Source organism: Euleptes europaea, chromosome 5 (assembly GCF_029931775.1).
Source record: "Euleptes europaea isolate rEulEur1 chromosome 5, rEulEur1.hap1, whole genome shotgun sequence".
Classification (NCBI taxonomy): Eukaryota; Metazoa; Chordata; class Lepidosauria; order Squamata; family Sphaerodactylidae; genus Euleptes; species Euleptes europaea.
This window is the reverse complement of record NC_079316.1, coordinates 78,991,150-79,009,095: the sequence shown is the minus strand read 5'-3', so window position 1 is coordinate 79,009,095 and position 17,946 is coordinate 78,991,150. Positions and strand designations below refer to the sequence as shown.

The following is a 17,946-nucleotide window of genomic DNA, read 5'->3' as shown; positions in this document are numbered from 1 at the left end:
TTCCCATTTATTATTCTTATTAGTTCCGAGAATGAGCAGAGTCCAAACCTGTTTAATGATATTTAGAAGATTGGGGGAATGCTCGTAATATGCATTAAGCTGAGTATTCCCTTTGGGTTACTAAGGAAGGGAGCATTTTGAACATGCTGGGTTTGCAACAGCTATAAGGATCAAGGGCACCGCACATCAGCCTGGCCCTCTTTGTACCTTTTAGCTCAACAATACATTTTCAGTTTATCCTTGCTTATAACTAATTCATGCAATAGCATGTGCTTGTTCTTCCTTCTGCATGCTAATTTATTACCATGGTGTAGTGGTTACAGTGTCACTAGGATGTGAGAGACCTGTGTTCAAATCCCCATGCTCCCAAGAAAGCTCACTAACAGAGCAATCCTAACCAGGGGAGGGCTGAAAGGTAGGGTTGCCAGCTCTGGGTTGGGAAATACCTGGGGATTTTGGGTGGGGTTTGGGAGAGGAGGGACTTCAATGAGGTATAATGCCATAGAGTCTACCTTCCCAAGTGGCCATTTTCACCAGATGAACTGATCTCTGTCACCTGGAGACCAGTTGTAATAGCAGAAGATCTCCAGCTACCACCTGGAGGCTGGCAACCCTACCAAAAGGCCAACGCGCAAGCAAGTTACTAACAGCAAGCGTTGGTCCATGAGGAAGGCTTTGATATAAGCCGAAACAGATGGTTACCGGACACCTGTCGAAGAAAGAACCTGCAACACTCCTCTTGGACAAAGTGATGAGCTACACATGCTATGATGCACAGTGTACTTTTTGAATAATTATACCTGTATTATTTTTGTACTAATTTTTGTAATGGGCAAGGTTGCCTCTCTATAGAATTAATTTTCCTATGCAACAGTGGATATGATAAATTAATACCACTTGGATTTTTCGCATAAGTTGCTGTCTTTTGTTTGCCAAATTATTGTCAGCACGCTAACTTTAGTTTGCTATACCACCTGGAGGCTGGCAACCCTACCAAAAGGGGATTGGAGCCAGTGTGACACCTGAACTGGCATTAGTGCCACTTGTGCCAGCTAAACTAGCACTAACATTGGCACAGGGCCACTAACACCGGTCCATGGAGCAGTATGGCAATGCGAGCTGTGGGCACCGGTGCAGGCTCACCAGCAGTGTTTTCCCAGTGCAAGGGCTCATGCTGGCATCAAAGTGGGTGTCCGTGGGGGCGGAGCTGACTATAATCAGCTCCTTTAGCCCTTTCAGCCCAGGAGCACCTTTTTTTGCAGGTGCTACGGTTGCCAACTTCCAGGTATCAGCTAGAGATCTGCTATTACAACTGATCTCCAGCTGATAGATATCAGTTCACCTGGAGAAAATGGCCGCTTTGACCATTGGACTCTATGGCATTGAAGTCCCTCCCCTCCCCAAACCTGCCCTCCTCAGGCTCTGCCCCAAAAATCTCCAGGTATTTCCCAGCCTGGAGCTGGCAACCCTAGCAGGTGCCAAGTTATGCCTGCAAAAAGGGTGGCGTAGCCCCATGGAACTCAATGGAGAGTTTCACAGGGTTTTCTTGAAAAAGGCATTTTTGGCTTGCTGCACTTGACAGCAAGCTGCTTAGGAGGCAGCGCAGCTGCGCCATCCCCGGGTGCTTTTTAACCACCACCACCCTTAAGATGGCACAGTAAGTGACCTTGAGCCAGTCACTTTTTTCTTCGTTTAACCCACCTCACAAAGCCGTTTTGAGGATAAAATGGATGAGAGGAGAATGATGTTGTAAACTGCTCTGGATTGCCATTGGGGAGAAAAATGGAGGATTAATATCTACAATAAATAAATGCTGGCCTATAGAGACACAGTATGTAGCAAACAGTTGAAAGGCCAGTACTTTTAGACCTGAAGCAAAGCTCCAACCTACTGGAAATTCAACTGAATTTAAAAACTGTCTCCTTTGCATAATATAAGTACAAAAAGGGAAAGGCGCTGTTCCAAAGTGGTTAGCCTATGTTAGTGCAACATGACATCACTTCCTGGGAAAACCAGAAGTGACATCACATCAATCTAAGAATTGTTGGATGCTCTACAGTAAAACCATAGAGTTTCTGGCAATCCCTTGAGCAGCAAAACATTGCTTCCAGGTTTTTCCCAGAAGTGATGTCATGTTGTCATGCTGGTGGCCATTTAAAAAACAACAACAATTCTCCCACTGCCCAAAGGAGCAGCAGCAGGGAGCATGGGTTTACAGCAGAAGACAGGGCAACCCTAATAGTAGCATGTCAATTGTTCTAGTGCCTAGCACAACGAATATATTTATCCATGGAGCACAGATCTAGATTACACATGCAGACTTAATTGTATCAGCTATAGTAGCTAAAAATTTCAGTGCGAGGGCAAGCCTTAGAAAAGTACCACCATTATATTTGCTGTTATTACACCTGACACAATGCAGTTAACTCTAAAAGACTAAGAAAAGAAGACTGAAGACATAATTTTTCTATCCTATGCTGTAACATCAAAATAAGTCAACATAATAAGAAAGTATCCTAATAGTTCTCAAGACCATTTTTTTTACCTCAATATCTGGCCTCTCTTGAGGATTTTCCTCTTGCATTTGTTCAAGTACAATTTGTAGATCTGGGCTAAATTCTGACTGTTCTTCAACCTCCATCATATATTCAACCACTGTTTTTAGTGTTGCTCCCAAAGAAAAAATATGTGCCTGCAAGCAGCAGAAAACAACAAAATATTCAACAAACGACCATTCTATTATTAAAATCCAGATTAACTCCATTAAAATCTATGAGTCAAGAGCAGTGCAAGCAATTTGTGAATCATGGCAGAAGTGTCTTAATCCCTCGTTATCCATCATAACTAAATGCAGACAAAATTGGGATTTATTTTCTGTTTAAAATGTATTTTTGGGTGAAACTGGATGTTCATATAGGGGGCCAATTGCAGAAGAGAATTGATAGACAGGAGGCAAGTACAAGTGAGACAAATGTTGAAAAGTTACTCCCTTATCTTGTGGAATGCCTGCACAGGAAAGAGGGTACAAATACCAACCACAATTGTGAAATATCTAAATCATCTCTAAAAATTCCATATGAGAACATTTCTTCTGGTTTCAGGTAAAACCAACAGAAAGTATTTTGGCAGCTTTCCACTAGGTGGAGCTTTCACCAAGTTCATTAAAATCATTCTCACGATTTTAGCATTGGTAAAGCATTTGTCAAATATATAATATGTCACTTTTGGAATATATTACTGTTAAAAATCTTTCAGTGAAGGAGAAAGAAAACATCAAGAAGACAGACACAAAAATCCACCAATGCACTAGTGAATATCATACAAGACAAAATTTCCTATACAGGTTGAGTATCCCTTATTCAAAACGCTTGGGACCAGAAGTGTTTCAGATTTCAGATTTTTTCATATACTGGAATATTTGCATATACATAATGACTATCTTGGGGATGGGACCCAAGTCTAAATACGAAATTCATTTATGTTTTAGATACACCTTATACAAGTAGCTTGAAGGTAATTTTATGCAATATTTAAAATAATTTAGTGCATGAAACAAAGTTTGTGTACATTGAACCACATGAGGTCAGATGTGGAATTTTCCACTTGTGGTGTCACATCGGCGCTCAGAAAGTTTCGGATTTTGGAGCATTTCAGATTAGGGATGCTCAATCTGACCTGGAAACATTTCAGAATAGTAAATGCAAACTTTATTTTCTTTAGCAAACAGACATTGTTCTCCCACGTTTCATGGTGTTGATCCGGATTATGGAACTGTAGCTGCTTACTTATCTCATTTGGAATCACCTGATGTCCACAAAGCTTTTATACTGACCAGGTTTAATATTCATCTATCAGCCATTTTATATGGCAGATATAAGAGAATTCCTCTCAGTGACAGGTGTCGTCCACGCATAACTGGTGTACCTGAACACTTAACTAATATGTTACTGCACTGTAAGTTTTACTTGAGGCTGAGGAATGTTTATATCAGACCTTTGTTGTCGAGTGCTCAGAGTTTCTCAGACTAGTAGTTGGTGGTGTATCTTTAATCAGACAGAAATTCTTTTATTACTCAACAGATACCAGCTAGCTATATCAAGGATAGGCGAACTGCTTATACATGCTCCTAGATAATGTTACTAACAATGTTATTTTAATGCTTCTATAGACAATTTGGTGTTTGTAATCGTGTTTTATAACTATGGTGTGGTAAATGCCTAATAAAGGTGATGATGATGTAAATATGTGTATAGTTGATCATGTGAGATGTGTGTGTATTTAGTCACATATACATGAAACAGAGACCTCATGTGTGTGATTCTGTACATCATCAAAAGCATAAGTGATGACACCAAGCACTGCATACCGCTTCGAGAAATCTTAAATAAAAGGGGATATACTTTGTATGCAGAAAGCCCAGACACATCTGCATTTAAATGAGTCTTAAGTTAACAGGGCTTGGAAAGAAGTCTGGTAATGATCCTTGAAGGCTACAGTCCATTGGAACCACAGTCTTCTGCTACAGATGGATCAGTGGTCCAGTTCAGCAAAAAAAGGCACTTTACAACATTCACATGTAAAGATCCACATACAATTTTCAGCATTACTCTTAACACAGCATTCATGCATTCCCACACATATATGTGTGTGTGTGTGTGTGTGGGGGGGAAACATTCAAAATTGCCCTTAAAATTTAAAAACCGTTCCACAGTTACCAATGGATGACCTCTGAACAATGGACCATTTATCTGCTTGGATAAAAACAAGTGGTGTCCATGGAAACTGTTGTTGCACAGCCCACAAAAAAATGGTGCATCCCCATCAGAGAACCCTGCCCACTTATAAGAATGACATACAAACATCCCTTGATGCCATCAGAGCTTCAAGGGCTCTGTTGACCACTTTGCTCAGCTAAGGGTGGTGTATTCTACAAGGACAAAACACGGTCCACCCTGGTGCAAATGCTCCTCTGCTTGTAGGGCCCAACACTCACAGCTGAGCAGAGTGGTAGAATAAAACCCAGAGACGTGTCACACCCATGAAGCTGCCTTATACTGAATCAGATCATTGATCCATCAAGGTCGCTATTGTCTACTCAGACCAGCAGCGGCTCTCCAGGGTTTCAGGCAGACTCTGACTCTGTCAGAAACCATCCAGCTAACAATGGTTTATTAATATGAAAATGGAGATGTGGGAAGTCAGAAACTGTAGCTGGAAACCAACATCTGTGTTGCCACTTTTCATGACCAAAGACATATCTATGGAGTTCAGAGGAAAAAAGAACCTTTCTGGCTTGATTATCTTTTCATTAATATTTTTCACAAGAAGTTACAATTATCTTTTCATTAATATTTTTCACAAGAAGTTACAATTTTATTAAACAGATGTTACTGTTGCACAATGTTTCCCCACCTGGGAAAATTTTCTGTATCTGCCATACTACAGCATGGTATAGTGGTTGAGAGCCAGTGTGGTTTAGTGGTTGAGAGGGGCAGACTCTAATCCGGTGAACCGGGTTGGTTTCCCCACTCCTCCACATGAAGTCTGCTGGGTGACCTTGGGCTAGTCACAGTTTGCTCATGTTGTGAGGTTGGCAGGGCTGAGAGAGTTCAGAGAACTGTGTCTAGCCCTAGGTCACCTGGCAGGCTTCATGTGGAGGAGTGGGGAAACAAACCCAGTTTACCAGATTAGAGTCCACCACTCTTAACCAGTACACGACACTGGCTAGAGAGGATAAGACACATTTCTTCTAAAATCAGACACATTAAGTACATAGGGGATTTGTCCTAGGTCGTATCCTAACATAAAAAAAAATCACACAACATCTCATTTGAACTTCAAGGCTGCTATTTTCCACTTCGTATTTTCTACTGTTAAAGGGAGGGGCAGAAGCAGCAGCGAAATTGCTCTCTTACAGCAAATCTATCCTTTGCAGGTTTGCTTGTTGGCTCTGTCTGATATTTAATACAATAACTGAGTCTCGGACACATCTCAATGTGAGCTGGCAACCCATGAATATGTGCAGTTGGCACACATTTTGATTGCTTGGGAAAACCCCTTACTCTTGCAGATATCTGAGCAGAAATAAAACACTCAGGAGTTCTTAATGATCAAGACTCGTACCCAAATTTGAAAAACCAAGCCTAGTACCTATGCTTTACCTTTTCGACATCATATCATAACTGATGGATGATAAAAAAAATCTCTGCACAAGTGACAAAATGAATGGGGTGAACTAAACATAAACAGCTAAATGTTAAGTGCTTTTTGGAATGGTGAGTGTGGTTATGCAACTTATGGCAGGCCTGCAATTATCTAGTCTACGTGAATTAAAAATAGGTAAGTAAATACTTGCTGGTGCAGGAAGTTCATTGAAATCAAAGCCTCCAAATAATTTCAATTTGCATAAATAAAGGCATTTAAGTAAGGAAGCAACTGAGAGAATCCGCCAGAACATCAACAGCATGGTGTAGTGGTTAAGACCAGTGGTTTGGAGCGGTGGACTCTGATCTGGGTTTGATTCCCCACTCCTCCAAGTGAGTGGCAGAGGCTAATCTGGTGAACTGGATTTGTTTCCCCACTCCTACACACGAAGCCAGCTGGGTGACCTTGGGCAAGTTAAAGCTCCGTTAGAGCTCTCTCAGCCCCACCTACCTCACAGGGTGTCTGTTGTGGGGAGGGGAAGGGAAGGTGATTGTAAGCCGGTTTGATTCTGCCTTAAGTGGTAGAGAAAGTCGGCATACAAAACTCCACTCTTCTTCTTCTTCTTCTTTCACCCAACTATAAACCTGAACTTGGATTAGTCCAAACAACAGATACATTGTCTGGACACTACTGTACAACTTCACAATGAACACATAAGCACCACCTTACAGTGGAAACCCACTGACTACAACACATGTTTACTTGCTTCCAGCTACAAGCCTTACTATGTCACATAAGTCAATGTCTATAGTCATGCCCAATGTCACATTTGCTCCACTCTTTGACCTGAAGGATTTACATCAGGCATCCTTAGGATTATAATACCCAGCCTCCAAAATGAAGAATCAGACTGAAAAAAAGCCACTCAGAAACAGCCTAGCCTACCAGAAGACAGGTTCAAAGGAGCAAACAGAGCACCCCTGGTTGTTTTCACCTGTAGCTCCCAGCTTGATACAGTCCAACGCATCATCAGTGATCTAAAACCCATTCTGAACAATGATACTTCTTTCTCCTTTCCTTGCTTACAAAAACCGCCTCCATCTAAGGCAGCTTCTTAAACAGAAATGGACCACCTACGGAGAGACAAACCCAGCAACCAGACCTCACAACAAACCCAGATGCCAACTCTGTGCCCATGTCCACTCATGAAATGCCATCAGCCATACCAGCTTGTATTTATTATCCACTTACTCATCCTACAATGTGTTAACATTTGCCTCCTGCATCCAGACAAAGAGATCATCCCCTATGTAAGAGAATAAACAGACAAATCTGACACAACTGGTGTTTACCAGTTTAGCAAAGACTTAAGAAATTGCATTATGACCAATTACTCCTACTTTGATTATTTTACTTGATTATAGCGGAGCCAGCATGGTGTAGTGGTTAAGAGCGGTGGCTTGGAGCTCTGCACTCTAATCTGGAAAACCGGTTTGATTCCCCACTCCTCCACATGAGTGGCGGAGGCTAATCTGGTGAACCGGGTTGGTTTCCTCACTCCTCCACATGAAACCAGCTAGGTGACCTTGGGCTAGTCACAGTTATCTCCGAACTCTCTCAGCCCCACCTACCTCACAAGGTGTCTGTTGTGGGGAGGGGAGGGGAAAGTGATTGTAAGCCAGTTTGATTCTCCCTTAACTGGTAGAGAAAGTAAACATATAAAAACCAACTCTTCTTCTCATAATAATGACTCATTTTGTACTTCCTGCATTTCATGGCCCTTTGACCCTGCTATTTCTGACTCTATATATACATGTATGTATGTATGTATGTATGTATGTACGTATGTATGTATGTATGCTAAGTGAGGACCCAACACATGCATCAGATAAAGTGGATTCCATGAAATATTATGCTAAAACTAGTATTTAAAGTACCACAAGGCTTCTGTTTATTTAAGCTCCATCGGTGTACATAAACCTTGGAGATACCAGATGTTCATTGCTTCAGGCATCAGCTACAAATTCAACATCAACAGGCTGTAGGGTAGGATGTTTAGGAAGTGGGATTCAATAAATACTTTCACCGTTTTGGCTCTACAAATAAACATATTGGACTCAGCCTCTCTCTGTTATTTAAGTCTAATGAATTCTGCAATTAATGTCTTGAGTTGCAGGCTCTCTCTTTCAGTTGTTTCAGTGATAAACAGCAGCTTTCCTCATGGACACAGCAGGCACGGAAGTCTGGAAAAGGCAGCAATAAGCAGAGCATATTTGTGTCTCAAGAAGATTCAGCAAACATATATAAGAACTGTGCTTTCCACTAAGTTTTGATAACCCCCCCCCAGATTTATCATAACCCATTTCATGAAAACACTTCAGCAAAATCCAAAGTCACAATGGCATTTCTGAACAGAAGGACAGAAACCAATCCTGATTAATTGCCTATTTCAAATGAATTCAGTAAAACACAGAGAGGTCTTTAGAGAGCCAGGGTGGTGTAGTGGTTAACAGCAGTGGACTCCAATCTGGAGAACCGGGTTGGTTCCCCCACTCCTACACATGAAGCCAGCTGGGTGTCCTTGGGATAGTCACAGTTCGCTCAGAACTCTCTCAGCCACACCTACCTCACAAGGTGTCTGTTGTGGGGAGAGATGAGTTCACCTGGAGAAAATGGCTGCTTTGGCAATTAGAATTATAGAATCATAGAGTTGGAAGGGACCACCAGGGTCATCTAGTCCAACCCCCTGCACAATGCAGGAAACTAACAACTACTGTACCTCCCCCCACATCCCCAGTGACCCCAACCCTCCCCCCGCCATGCAGGATCCCACAATCAAAGCACTCCCGACAGATGGCCATCTAGCCTCTGCTTAAAGACCTCCAAAGACGGGGACTCCACCACCCTCCGAGGCAGCACATTCCACCGTCGAACAGCCCTCACCGTCAGAAAGTTCTTCTATTAGTTTAAATCCATTACTCCATGTCCTAGTCTCCGGAGCAACAGAGAACAAGCTACATGACATCAACATGACATCTCTTCAAATATTTAAACATGGCTATCATGTCTCCCGTCAATCTTCTTTTCTCCAAACTAAACAAACCCAACTCCTTAAGTCTCTCCTCATAAAGCATGGATTCCAGACCTCTGATCATTCTGGTCACCCTCCTCTGGACACGCTCCAACTTGTCAACATCCTTCTTAAATTGTGGAGCCCAAAACTGGACACAGTATTCCAAGTGAGGTCTGACCAATGCAGAATACAGTGGTAGTATTGCTTCCCTTGATCTAGACACAATACTCCTATTGATGCAGCCCAGAATTTCATTGGCCTTCTTAGCTGCTATACCACACTGTTGACTCATGTTCAGTTTGTGGTCCACTAAGACTCCCAGATCTCTTTCACATGTACTGCTGTCAAGCCAACTCTCTCCCATCCAGTACTTGTGCCTTATGTTGTTTCTCCCCAGGTGAAGTACTTTACACTTCTCCCTACTGAAATCCATTTTATTGCTTATGGCCCAGCTCTCCAGTCTATCAAGGTCATTCTGAACTCTGACCCTACCCTCCGGGGTATTAACTACCCCTCCTAACTTGGTGTCATCTGCAAATTTGATCAGCATGCTCTCTATTCCATCATCCAAGTCATTTATAAAAATATTAAATAGTACTGGTCCCAAGACAGACCCCTATGGTACCCCACTGGTCACTCCTCTCCAGGATGAAGTTGTGCCATTAATGAGCACCCTTTGGGTTCGGTTGGTCAACCAATTACCAATCCACCTACAATAGCAGTGTCCAGCCCACATTTTACTAGCTTTGTTTCAATAAGATCATGGGGGACTTTATCAAAGGCTTTACTGAAATCAAGGTACACTACATCCACAGCATTCCCTTCATCTACCATATTTGTCACTCTTTCAAAAAAAGATATGAGATTAGCTTGGCATGACCTGTTTTTGAGAAACCCGTGTTGACTGTCAGTGAGTATGGCATTTCTTTCTAAGTGCTTACAGACCGTCTGTTTAATTATCTGCTCTAGTATTTTACCAGGTATTGATGTCAGGCTGACTGGGCGATAATTGTTTGGGATTTCTTTCCCCCCCCCCACTTTTTAAAGATGGGGACCACATTAGCCCTCCTCCAGTCTGCTGGAACCTTTCCTGTTCTCCATGAATTCTCAAACATTATTGTCAGTGGTTCTGAAATCACTTTATGACTCTATGACATTTAAATCCCTCCCGAAACCTATCTTCAGGCTCGGCCCCAAAAACCTCCCACCAGCAGCAAATAGGGACCTGGCAACCCTAAATTAATCTGTGAGCACCAGTGTTCCAATCAATATTCCAAAACTAAGCCCAGACTCCATCCTTGTTGATCCTGCTCAACTTCCCTGTAGCACCTTTCCTAGGATTACCAGCTGTCTGAACCCTGGTTTTATGTGTGCCCTGCACTGTCAATTATCCACTCACTTGTATGGACTGGCCTCCATACACTCGTTGCAACTCTTAGGATCTGTGCTGATTTCCACAAAGATTTCTCTTAGCACACTTTTTCACACAGACCTTTTACATATATCCAGAGGATCCTCTAGCAGCAACCTAGATCTAACTGGCCTATTATGCAGCCATAATGCGTCAAAGAATGTCCACTTGAAAGCTAATATATTAGGTTTAGATTTACATACATACAGGACAGCACTTTCCACATCACTTATTCCTGAGTAGCTTGCTTCTGAAGCCATGCAAGAGACGTGACATGAGTCCTGGGGCTTAGAGTGATCCATCATAATTGCTGTTTCTAAAAAACCAACTTACAGCTGGGGAATTGCTCTCTCTAAGGAGCCTGTCATTTCTAGCTTGCTTCCTTCTTCTTGTACCACCCAACCCTTCCTGGGAAAACTCTGATTCCAATATATCTGAGGAAGGACAACAGGGGTGGAAGCAAAGCATGAAATCAAGGGGACGATAAAAAGCAGCAGCTCTAGCTGCTCTTCAGTATAGCGCTTATGATAGCTAGGCAGGCCCCATCCCTCCCCCTTCAGAAAATACATTCGCCAGGCCCTTCAACTGAGCATACAGTGCCACCCTGCCCTAGCGTCATTTGGCCATAGTCATCCCTCCTGAGCTGGGCAAGTGGGTACCGTAGTTTATTTGGCTCTTGCCTCATATGCACAGATGCCTAGGCACAGCTGTAGACTTACACAGAAAAGGTTGCTATGCGGTCACCTGCACCCTGGTTTGCATGAAAACAAAAGATAAATTAAGCTCAGGAAGAGGGACTTCAGAATATTTGACGAAACATTGCTTTAATGGAACGTCAGTCATCTAGCTTGTCTGTGGTCCATTGCCACAATAAACCTAGTCTTGATGATGATGTGAATGTAAACCCATGAAACTGTCTTACACTGAATCAGACCACTGGTCTATCAAGGTCATATTGTCTGCTCTGACTGGCAACAGCTCTCCAGAGTATCAGGTAAAGATAAGAACATAAGAACATAAAAAAAGCCATGCTGGATCAGACCAAGGTCCATCAAGTCCAGCGGTCTGTTCACACAGTGGCCAACCAGGGGCCTCCAGGAAACCCACAAAAAAAGACGACTGCAGCAGCATTATTCTGCCTGTGTTCCACAGCACCTAATATAATAGGCATGCTCCTCTGATCCTGGAGAGAATAGGTATGAATGGTTATGTATGCAAGGCTCGGGTGAGCTTGCTATCTCCCTCCAGGCTCCTTCACCCTTACTTCTAATTGGACCATGAACTGTAGCCGACCAACCAGGGACTTGGGTGTGTGGCTCCAGGTGGTTGGGACTGGCATATAAGCAGGTTGTTGAGCATTGCCAGTTCAGTTCCTGAGTGTTAAATAAATGGTGGTTGTTGGATCTCCGTCTAGGGTTTCGTGCATCGCCCACACGTACTTAACATGAATCATGACTAGTATCCATTTTTACTAGTAACCATGAATAGCCCTCTCCTCCATGAACATGTCCACTACCCTCTTAAAGCCTTCCAAATTGGCAGCTATTACCACATCCTGGGGCAGGGAGTTCCACAATTAACAATCCGCACCATCTGCTACCTGATCCTTTGAACCTGGGGCCTTCTGCATGCAAAATCAATTCTCTATTGCCAAGACACACCCTCCCACTGAATGTAATAACCCTTATTTTATATGTTCTACTCAGTCAGAAAGAGGCCAAAGGAATTGCATCGCTCTTCAAAGGGAATTAAAGATGTGAAACTGAAGAACAAGCTTAAAGCTTCATACAGGCTCTTTACATAGAATACTTCATATACTGGAAACAGGGAATGCGTATCTGTAATCTGTAATGGTGAGTTGAATGACAGCTTTGTAATCTAGACAAATGGCCATTTGAGGCCGAGCTGACACTAGCAACACTTGTTAGCCCCTCTACAAGCCTCCTGTGTTGTGCCAGTGAGTAAGACGAATCTATTAAAGTATTCTCAAATGGGAATTTGTTGAAATCTTATTTAAAATTCACTATCATCACTTTGCAGCGTACTGCAATACAAGAAGATGGAATCCTACAGGGAAAATAAAAGGTTGTGCATCTGGTAGTAATGATGAAAGTTGGTTAAACAGCCAAATGGCTCACTAAAGTATTCAATATTAATTTTATACTAAGTCTATATTTTCTCTCTCACTGTGCTGAGCAAGATTATATTCTCTCCCACTATGGAAAATGGCAATTGTTTCAAAAGCTCAAAGGAAAATAAATCAATCAGAAATAATGAAACATACAGCCTAACAAAGGCTTCTAAATTAAATTCATTTCTCAATCTTTAAATAAATTGCTGTTTCTAAAATACTCTGTGTATTGGCTCTAAGCATATTGTACAACTGTAAAATGTTTATTTATTTTATTTAAATAAAGACTAAATAGTGTTCAGAAAACATAAGGTTCTTACCAGCGGGGTTGTTAACTGTGGCTTGGGAATTCCTGGATATTTGGGGATAGTGGAGTTCAAGGATGGGCCTGAAAGCTCAGCAAAGAAAGGATTGTAATGGCATAGCCTGCGATGGCATTTCCAGGCCAAGTGATGTCACATCCTGGGGTGGCCCTTCCACCAAGATTAATAATCCCATGGGGTTTACTCCCAAGGAAGTATGTATAAGATTGCATCCTTAAACTGCAATTCTAAACCTGTTCACTTCTATGGATTTAGAAGGCTGTATCTATGTTTAGGATCTCTTTGTTAGGCAATGAGATTTGTACAACTTTTTCCTTTACAGACCACTCATAAAAACATAGGGCAGAAGATCTGCAATTCTGAGAAATAATCCTAAACAGGGCTTTCACTCTCTCCCCAATAATAAACACAACCCAGAGGACAGTTTCACAAGCATCTTAATACATGTTTGGATCTGGCTTTGGGTATTCAAGATGAAATGGCAATCCAGTTGAAAGAAAAACGTAATCTTAAAATTTTAATTTCCTGAAGTTATTTAGTAGATGGTATAAAAGGAATATAGATTTCCTTAGAAGGCTCACTACATACCATAATGTGTAATCCATATTTTCGGACAGAAATCTCTACTTGAGTGTAGCTAGGAAGTCTAAAATTGATAATATGATTAACTTTTGGAGGCTTCTCCAAAACGTTCACAACAGAGGTAAGATGGAAGGGTTTCTTTAATATTTACTGGGATGATTAGGGTTGCCAGTTCTCTCTTTCCGTTAAATGGTTTGGCCTGGCTCCCAGAGGACACAAAAATAGCCACCCGGTAAATCTCAAAGGTAAAGTGCTACCTCTGAAGAAGCCTCCTTTCTGTTTGCCACCTGTCTGACCTCTGCAGGCAAGTGCACTAGGGTCGCCAGGTCCCTCTTCACCACAAGCGGGAGGCTTTTGGGGTGGAGCCTGAGGAGGATGGGGTTTGGGGAGGGGAGGGACTTCAATGCCATAGAGTCCAATTGCCAAAGCGGCCATTTTCTCAGGGTAAACTGATCTCTATCGGCTGGAGATCAGTTGCAATAGCGGGAAATCTCCAGCTAGAACCTGGAGGCTGGCAACTCTAGGGATGATGTATATGAAGAAGCTGTGGCTGTATCCACATGGTGGATTTTCTGCATTGCTTTAATTGCCACTGCAAAATATAGAGGCATGCGTTTTGACAATGGAGCAGCCACATGTGGAAGTTTTCTTTGCACCATCATCATCAAGTCTTTATTGCATTTGCAAAAAAAAAAAAAAGACATTTCAACAATACAGAATAAGGTGGAAATTTCACCAAAATAAAATTTTAAAATAGTAAAATAAATTTAAAGAATTAAACATTTTCCAGAGAGTGTTAAAATACAAATTCATCATTAAACTATATACATCTACATCTATTAATGGGAAAGAAAGAAAGATTCTCATGTACTCTCAGTTTGTGCAGGTGTGAGTTCTATTTGCATTATTGTAGGCTGCCTAGACACCTGAACCCACCCACGCCTAATTTCCCTATATATATATGGGACTCAAGACAGATCACAAAGAGTGAGAGAATAAAATCAATAAGAGGGGACATTCAATAAACAATGAAATAGGATTTGGGTATTAGCCTTGCAGTGCCTCCGAAACACCTCTAGAGATGTGGCTTTTCCCACTGCTTGGTCTCTGAATTCCTCAAACCCTCTTCTTGAATTTACATGTTGCACAGTGCAGCAGGAGTATCTAAATGATATGTAGGGTTGCCAACCACCAGGTGGTAGCTGGAGATCTCCCACTATTACAACTGATCTCCAGGTAACAGAAATCAGTTCATTTGGAGAAAATGGCTGCTTTGGAAGGTGGAATCTATGGCATTATACCCTACTGAAGTCCCTCCCCACCCCAAACCACACCCTCCTCAGGCTCCCCCCCCCAAATCTCCAGGTATTTCCCAACCTGGAGCTGGCAACCCTAATGATATGACTTTAGAATGCGGAGGATCCGTCCACATTCCCATCTGCATTATGCACTTTTCCACCAAGTTCTCCATCGTTTTGGGGCTATACTGCTATACCTCTTTTGACAAAGGAAGTTGTTGCCAGCATAGCAGCATTGCCCCTGCTGATGAACTGGCAAGAAGTCAGGGTTGACTAAGGACACCAAGAAAAAGGCCAGATTGTGTGGCTTTTATTTGCCCATGGGATGGCCCATACATATGATAAGAGTCTTATAAAAGGTAAAGGTAAAGGTCCCCTGTGCAAGCACCGGGTCATTCCTGACCCATGGGGCGACGTCACATCCCGACGTTTTCTAGGCAGACTTTGTTTTGCGGGGTGGTTTGCCAGTGCCTTCCCCAGTCATCTTCCCTTTACCCCCAGCGAGCTGGGTACTCATTTTACCGACCTCGGAAGGATGGAAGGCTGAGTCAACCTTGAGCCGGCTACCTGAAACCAACTTCCGCTGGGATCGAACTCAGGTCGTGAGCAGAGCTTCGACTGCAGTACTGCAGCTTTACCACTCTGCGCCACGGGGCTCCTTATAACTTAAAGAGTCTGATAACTTAAACAAATACCGCACAGGATATGCAGTTAATCAGTTTAAGGACGAGTTTTTATTTCTTTCTTTAGATATATAAGTGACAATCAGATTAAATGTCACCGAAAGAGCAGTTGATCCCTGCTGAGTAAACAAAACAAAAAAATAATAATCAAACTATACACTCATATATTTCATTGAGCATCCACTGAAGTATGACAGAATTAGGTTTTAATGTCAACGCAAAGCGAGCTTCCTGACAAGTTAGCCGGGGGGGGGGGGGCGGGAGAGAAAAAGGCTTCTGTAGATGTCTGCACTGACTGTTTAGAAATGGTAGCGAAGGTTAGTGTTTAAGAGTCAAACAACATGATGCACTTTGTATTTATATTAAAGGCTCTGCAAAGAGCATGATTCCTTTTCTCAGTTCTGGTGTTAACAACAGAAGACCGTGGAGTTCTCTTAACTTGCTCTCTGTTGAGGCATTCATAAATATAGAAAATGTGTAACATCAATTTTCAAAAAAAAATCTCGAACATATTTTGATTATGTGAGGATAAGTTATGTTCACAGTAATGATTACACAAACACTCCCAATACGCATTCTTTTTTTTGGGTGGGGGAGATGCCTTAAGTGACCCACAGAGTCATAGAATCATAGGTCTAAAACGCACGGTCACTTACTCCGGTTTCTGCCCAGTCTCCTCCCTGTTTATTCCCTGTTTCACCCAGGATCAAATCCTCGCAAACGAGCGGCACCTCATTTGCTGCTGCTGTGTCGACCCAAAACGAACCCGGTTTTGCAATTGAGGACCCAAACCGTTACCCCTGGCTCATCTCAGATTAACACGAGCCAAGTCTTCTGGCGTCACGATGTCCCGCCCACCTCCAAACCCCTCCCCTTGCAACCTCAGTGAGCCACCAATCACCAGGGGGAGGGGGCGTTGCCGAACGGCCAGGAAGTACATGTCTCCAGCATTTTCTGTTTTGACAGATGGATCAGCATGCAGTTTCGCCACAGATCAACAAAGGTAATGCACACAGATTCTCCCCCCGCCCGGGTTCATTTAATCCTGGCTGGGACGGGGAGGAGACTGGGCAGAAACCGGGGTAAGTGACCGTGCGTTTTAGGCCATAGAGTTGGAAGGGACCCCCAGAGTTGTCTAGTCCAACCCCCTGCACAATGCAGGACATTCACAACTACTTCCTCCACATACCCCCAGTGACCCCTACTCTATGCCCAGAATATGGCCAAGATGCCCTCTCTCTCATGAACTGCTTAAGAATCAGCATTGCTGACAGATGGCCATCTAGCCTCTGCTTAAAAACCTCCAGGGAAGGAGAGCTTATCACCTCCCAAGGAAGGCTGTTCCACTGAGGAACCACTCTAACTGATAGAAAATTCTTCCTAATGTCTAGACGGAAATTCTTTTGATTTGATTTCAACCCATTGGTTCTGGTCCGACCTTTTGGGGCAACAGAAAACAACTCGGCACCATCCTCTATAATGACAGCCCTTCAAGTACTTGAAGATGGTTATCATATCACCTCTCAGTCTTCTCCTCTTCAGGCTAAACATACCCAGCTGCTTCAATCTTTCCTCATAGTCCAACTCAGTCCGCTATGAATCTCTGCCCCATTAGTCATCCTCCTGCCAGCTGCCCCATTCCCATTCATAAAAGTGGCTATTGTATTAGTCAGTATAAACATCACAGGCTGCACTTCGGTCGAGGTACCATTAAGCTCATTCTGTCCTTTGCTGCTTGAACGTTCTGGTTAATGAGGCTGGCACAGGCAACGGCACTAGATCAATGTGTCTCCGCAGCAGCCATCATCGCAGAACAATTGTTCACAACGGGGCTGTCGCAAACAGCGCTGCTGAGCCTCTGCCACTGTGATGCTGCCACCACAGCCTGGGGAAATTTCTTCCCAGCACGTTGGAGCCAATGGCTGCTGCTGTGTTGGTAACAACTCTAAAGTCGAGTCCAGCTGCTAGCATAACGGTGCCAATTGTAGTGTTGTACAGCTGAAGGAACCCTTGCGCCAGATCCTCTGTACACTAATAATGAACGCATGCTTTAAGGATGAAGCCACTGGGAGCAAATCTAATTAAAGGTCGTTTCACAAGCTCAGTGATAAAAAAAAAAAAGGTATCTTCTATGCTAAGCGATGCAAAGAGCAGATGAGGATGCTGCATTGCTTCCATAATCTGCCTGCAGGTATACACAAGCCATTCTTTAAAAAGGGAAAGGATTGCTTAAACCAAACCTACACAATTACACATGTGTATATTACCCGCGTCACACATTGTGCTGTGCATTTGAAGGCA

At 42.8% G+C, this 17,946-nt stretch overlaps 1 protein-coding gene across 1 annotated transcript in view; it reads right to left on the bottom strand.

The window, feature by feature from the left end:
• Positions 1 to 17,946, bottom strand: part of KNDC1 (kinase non-catalytic C-lobe domain containing 1) — an 83,966-nt gene that overhangs the window by 51,834 nt on the left and 14,186 nt on the right. Inside the window, exon 4 of the mRNA XM_056850481.1 lies at positions 2,546 to 2,692. Coding sequence (XP_056706459.1) covers positions 2,546 to 2,692 — 147 coding nt within the window. The remainder of the gene's footprint in view (positions 1 to 2,545; positions 2,693 to 17,946) is intronic.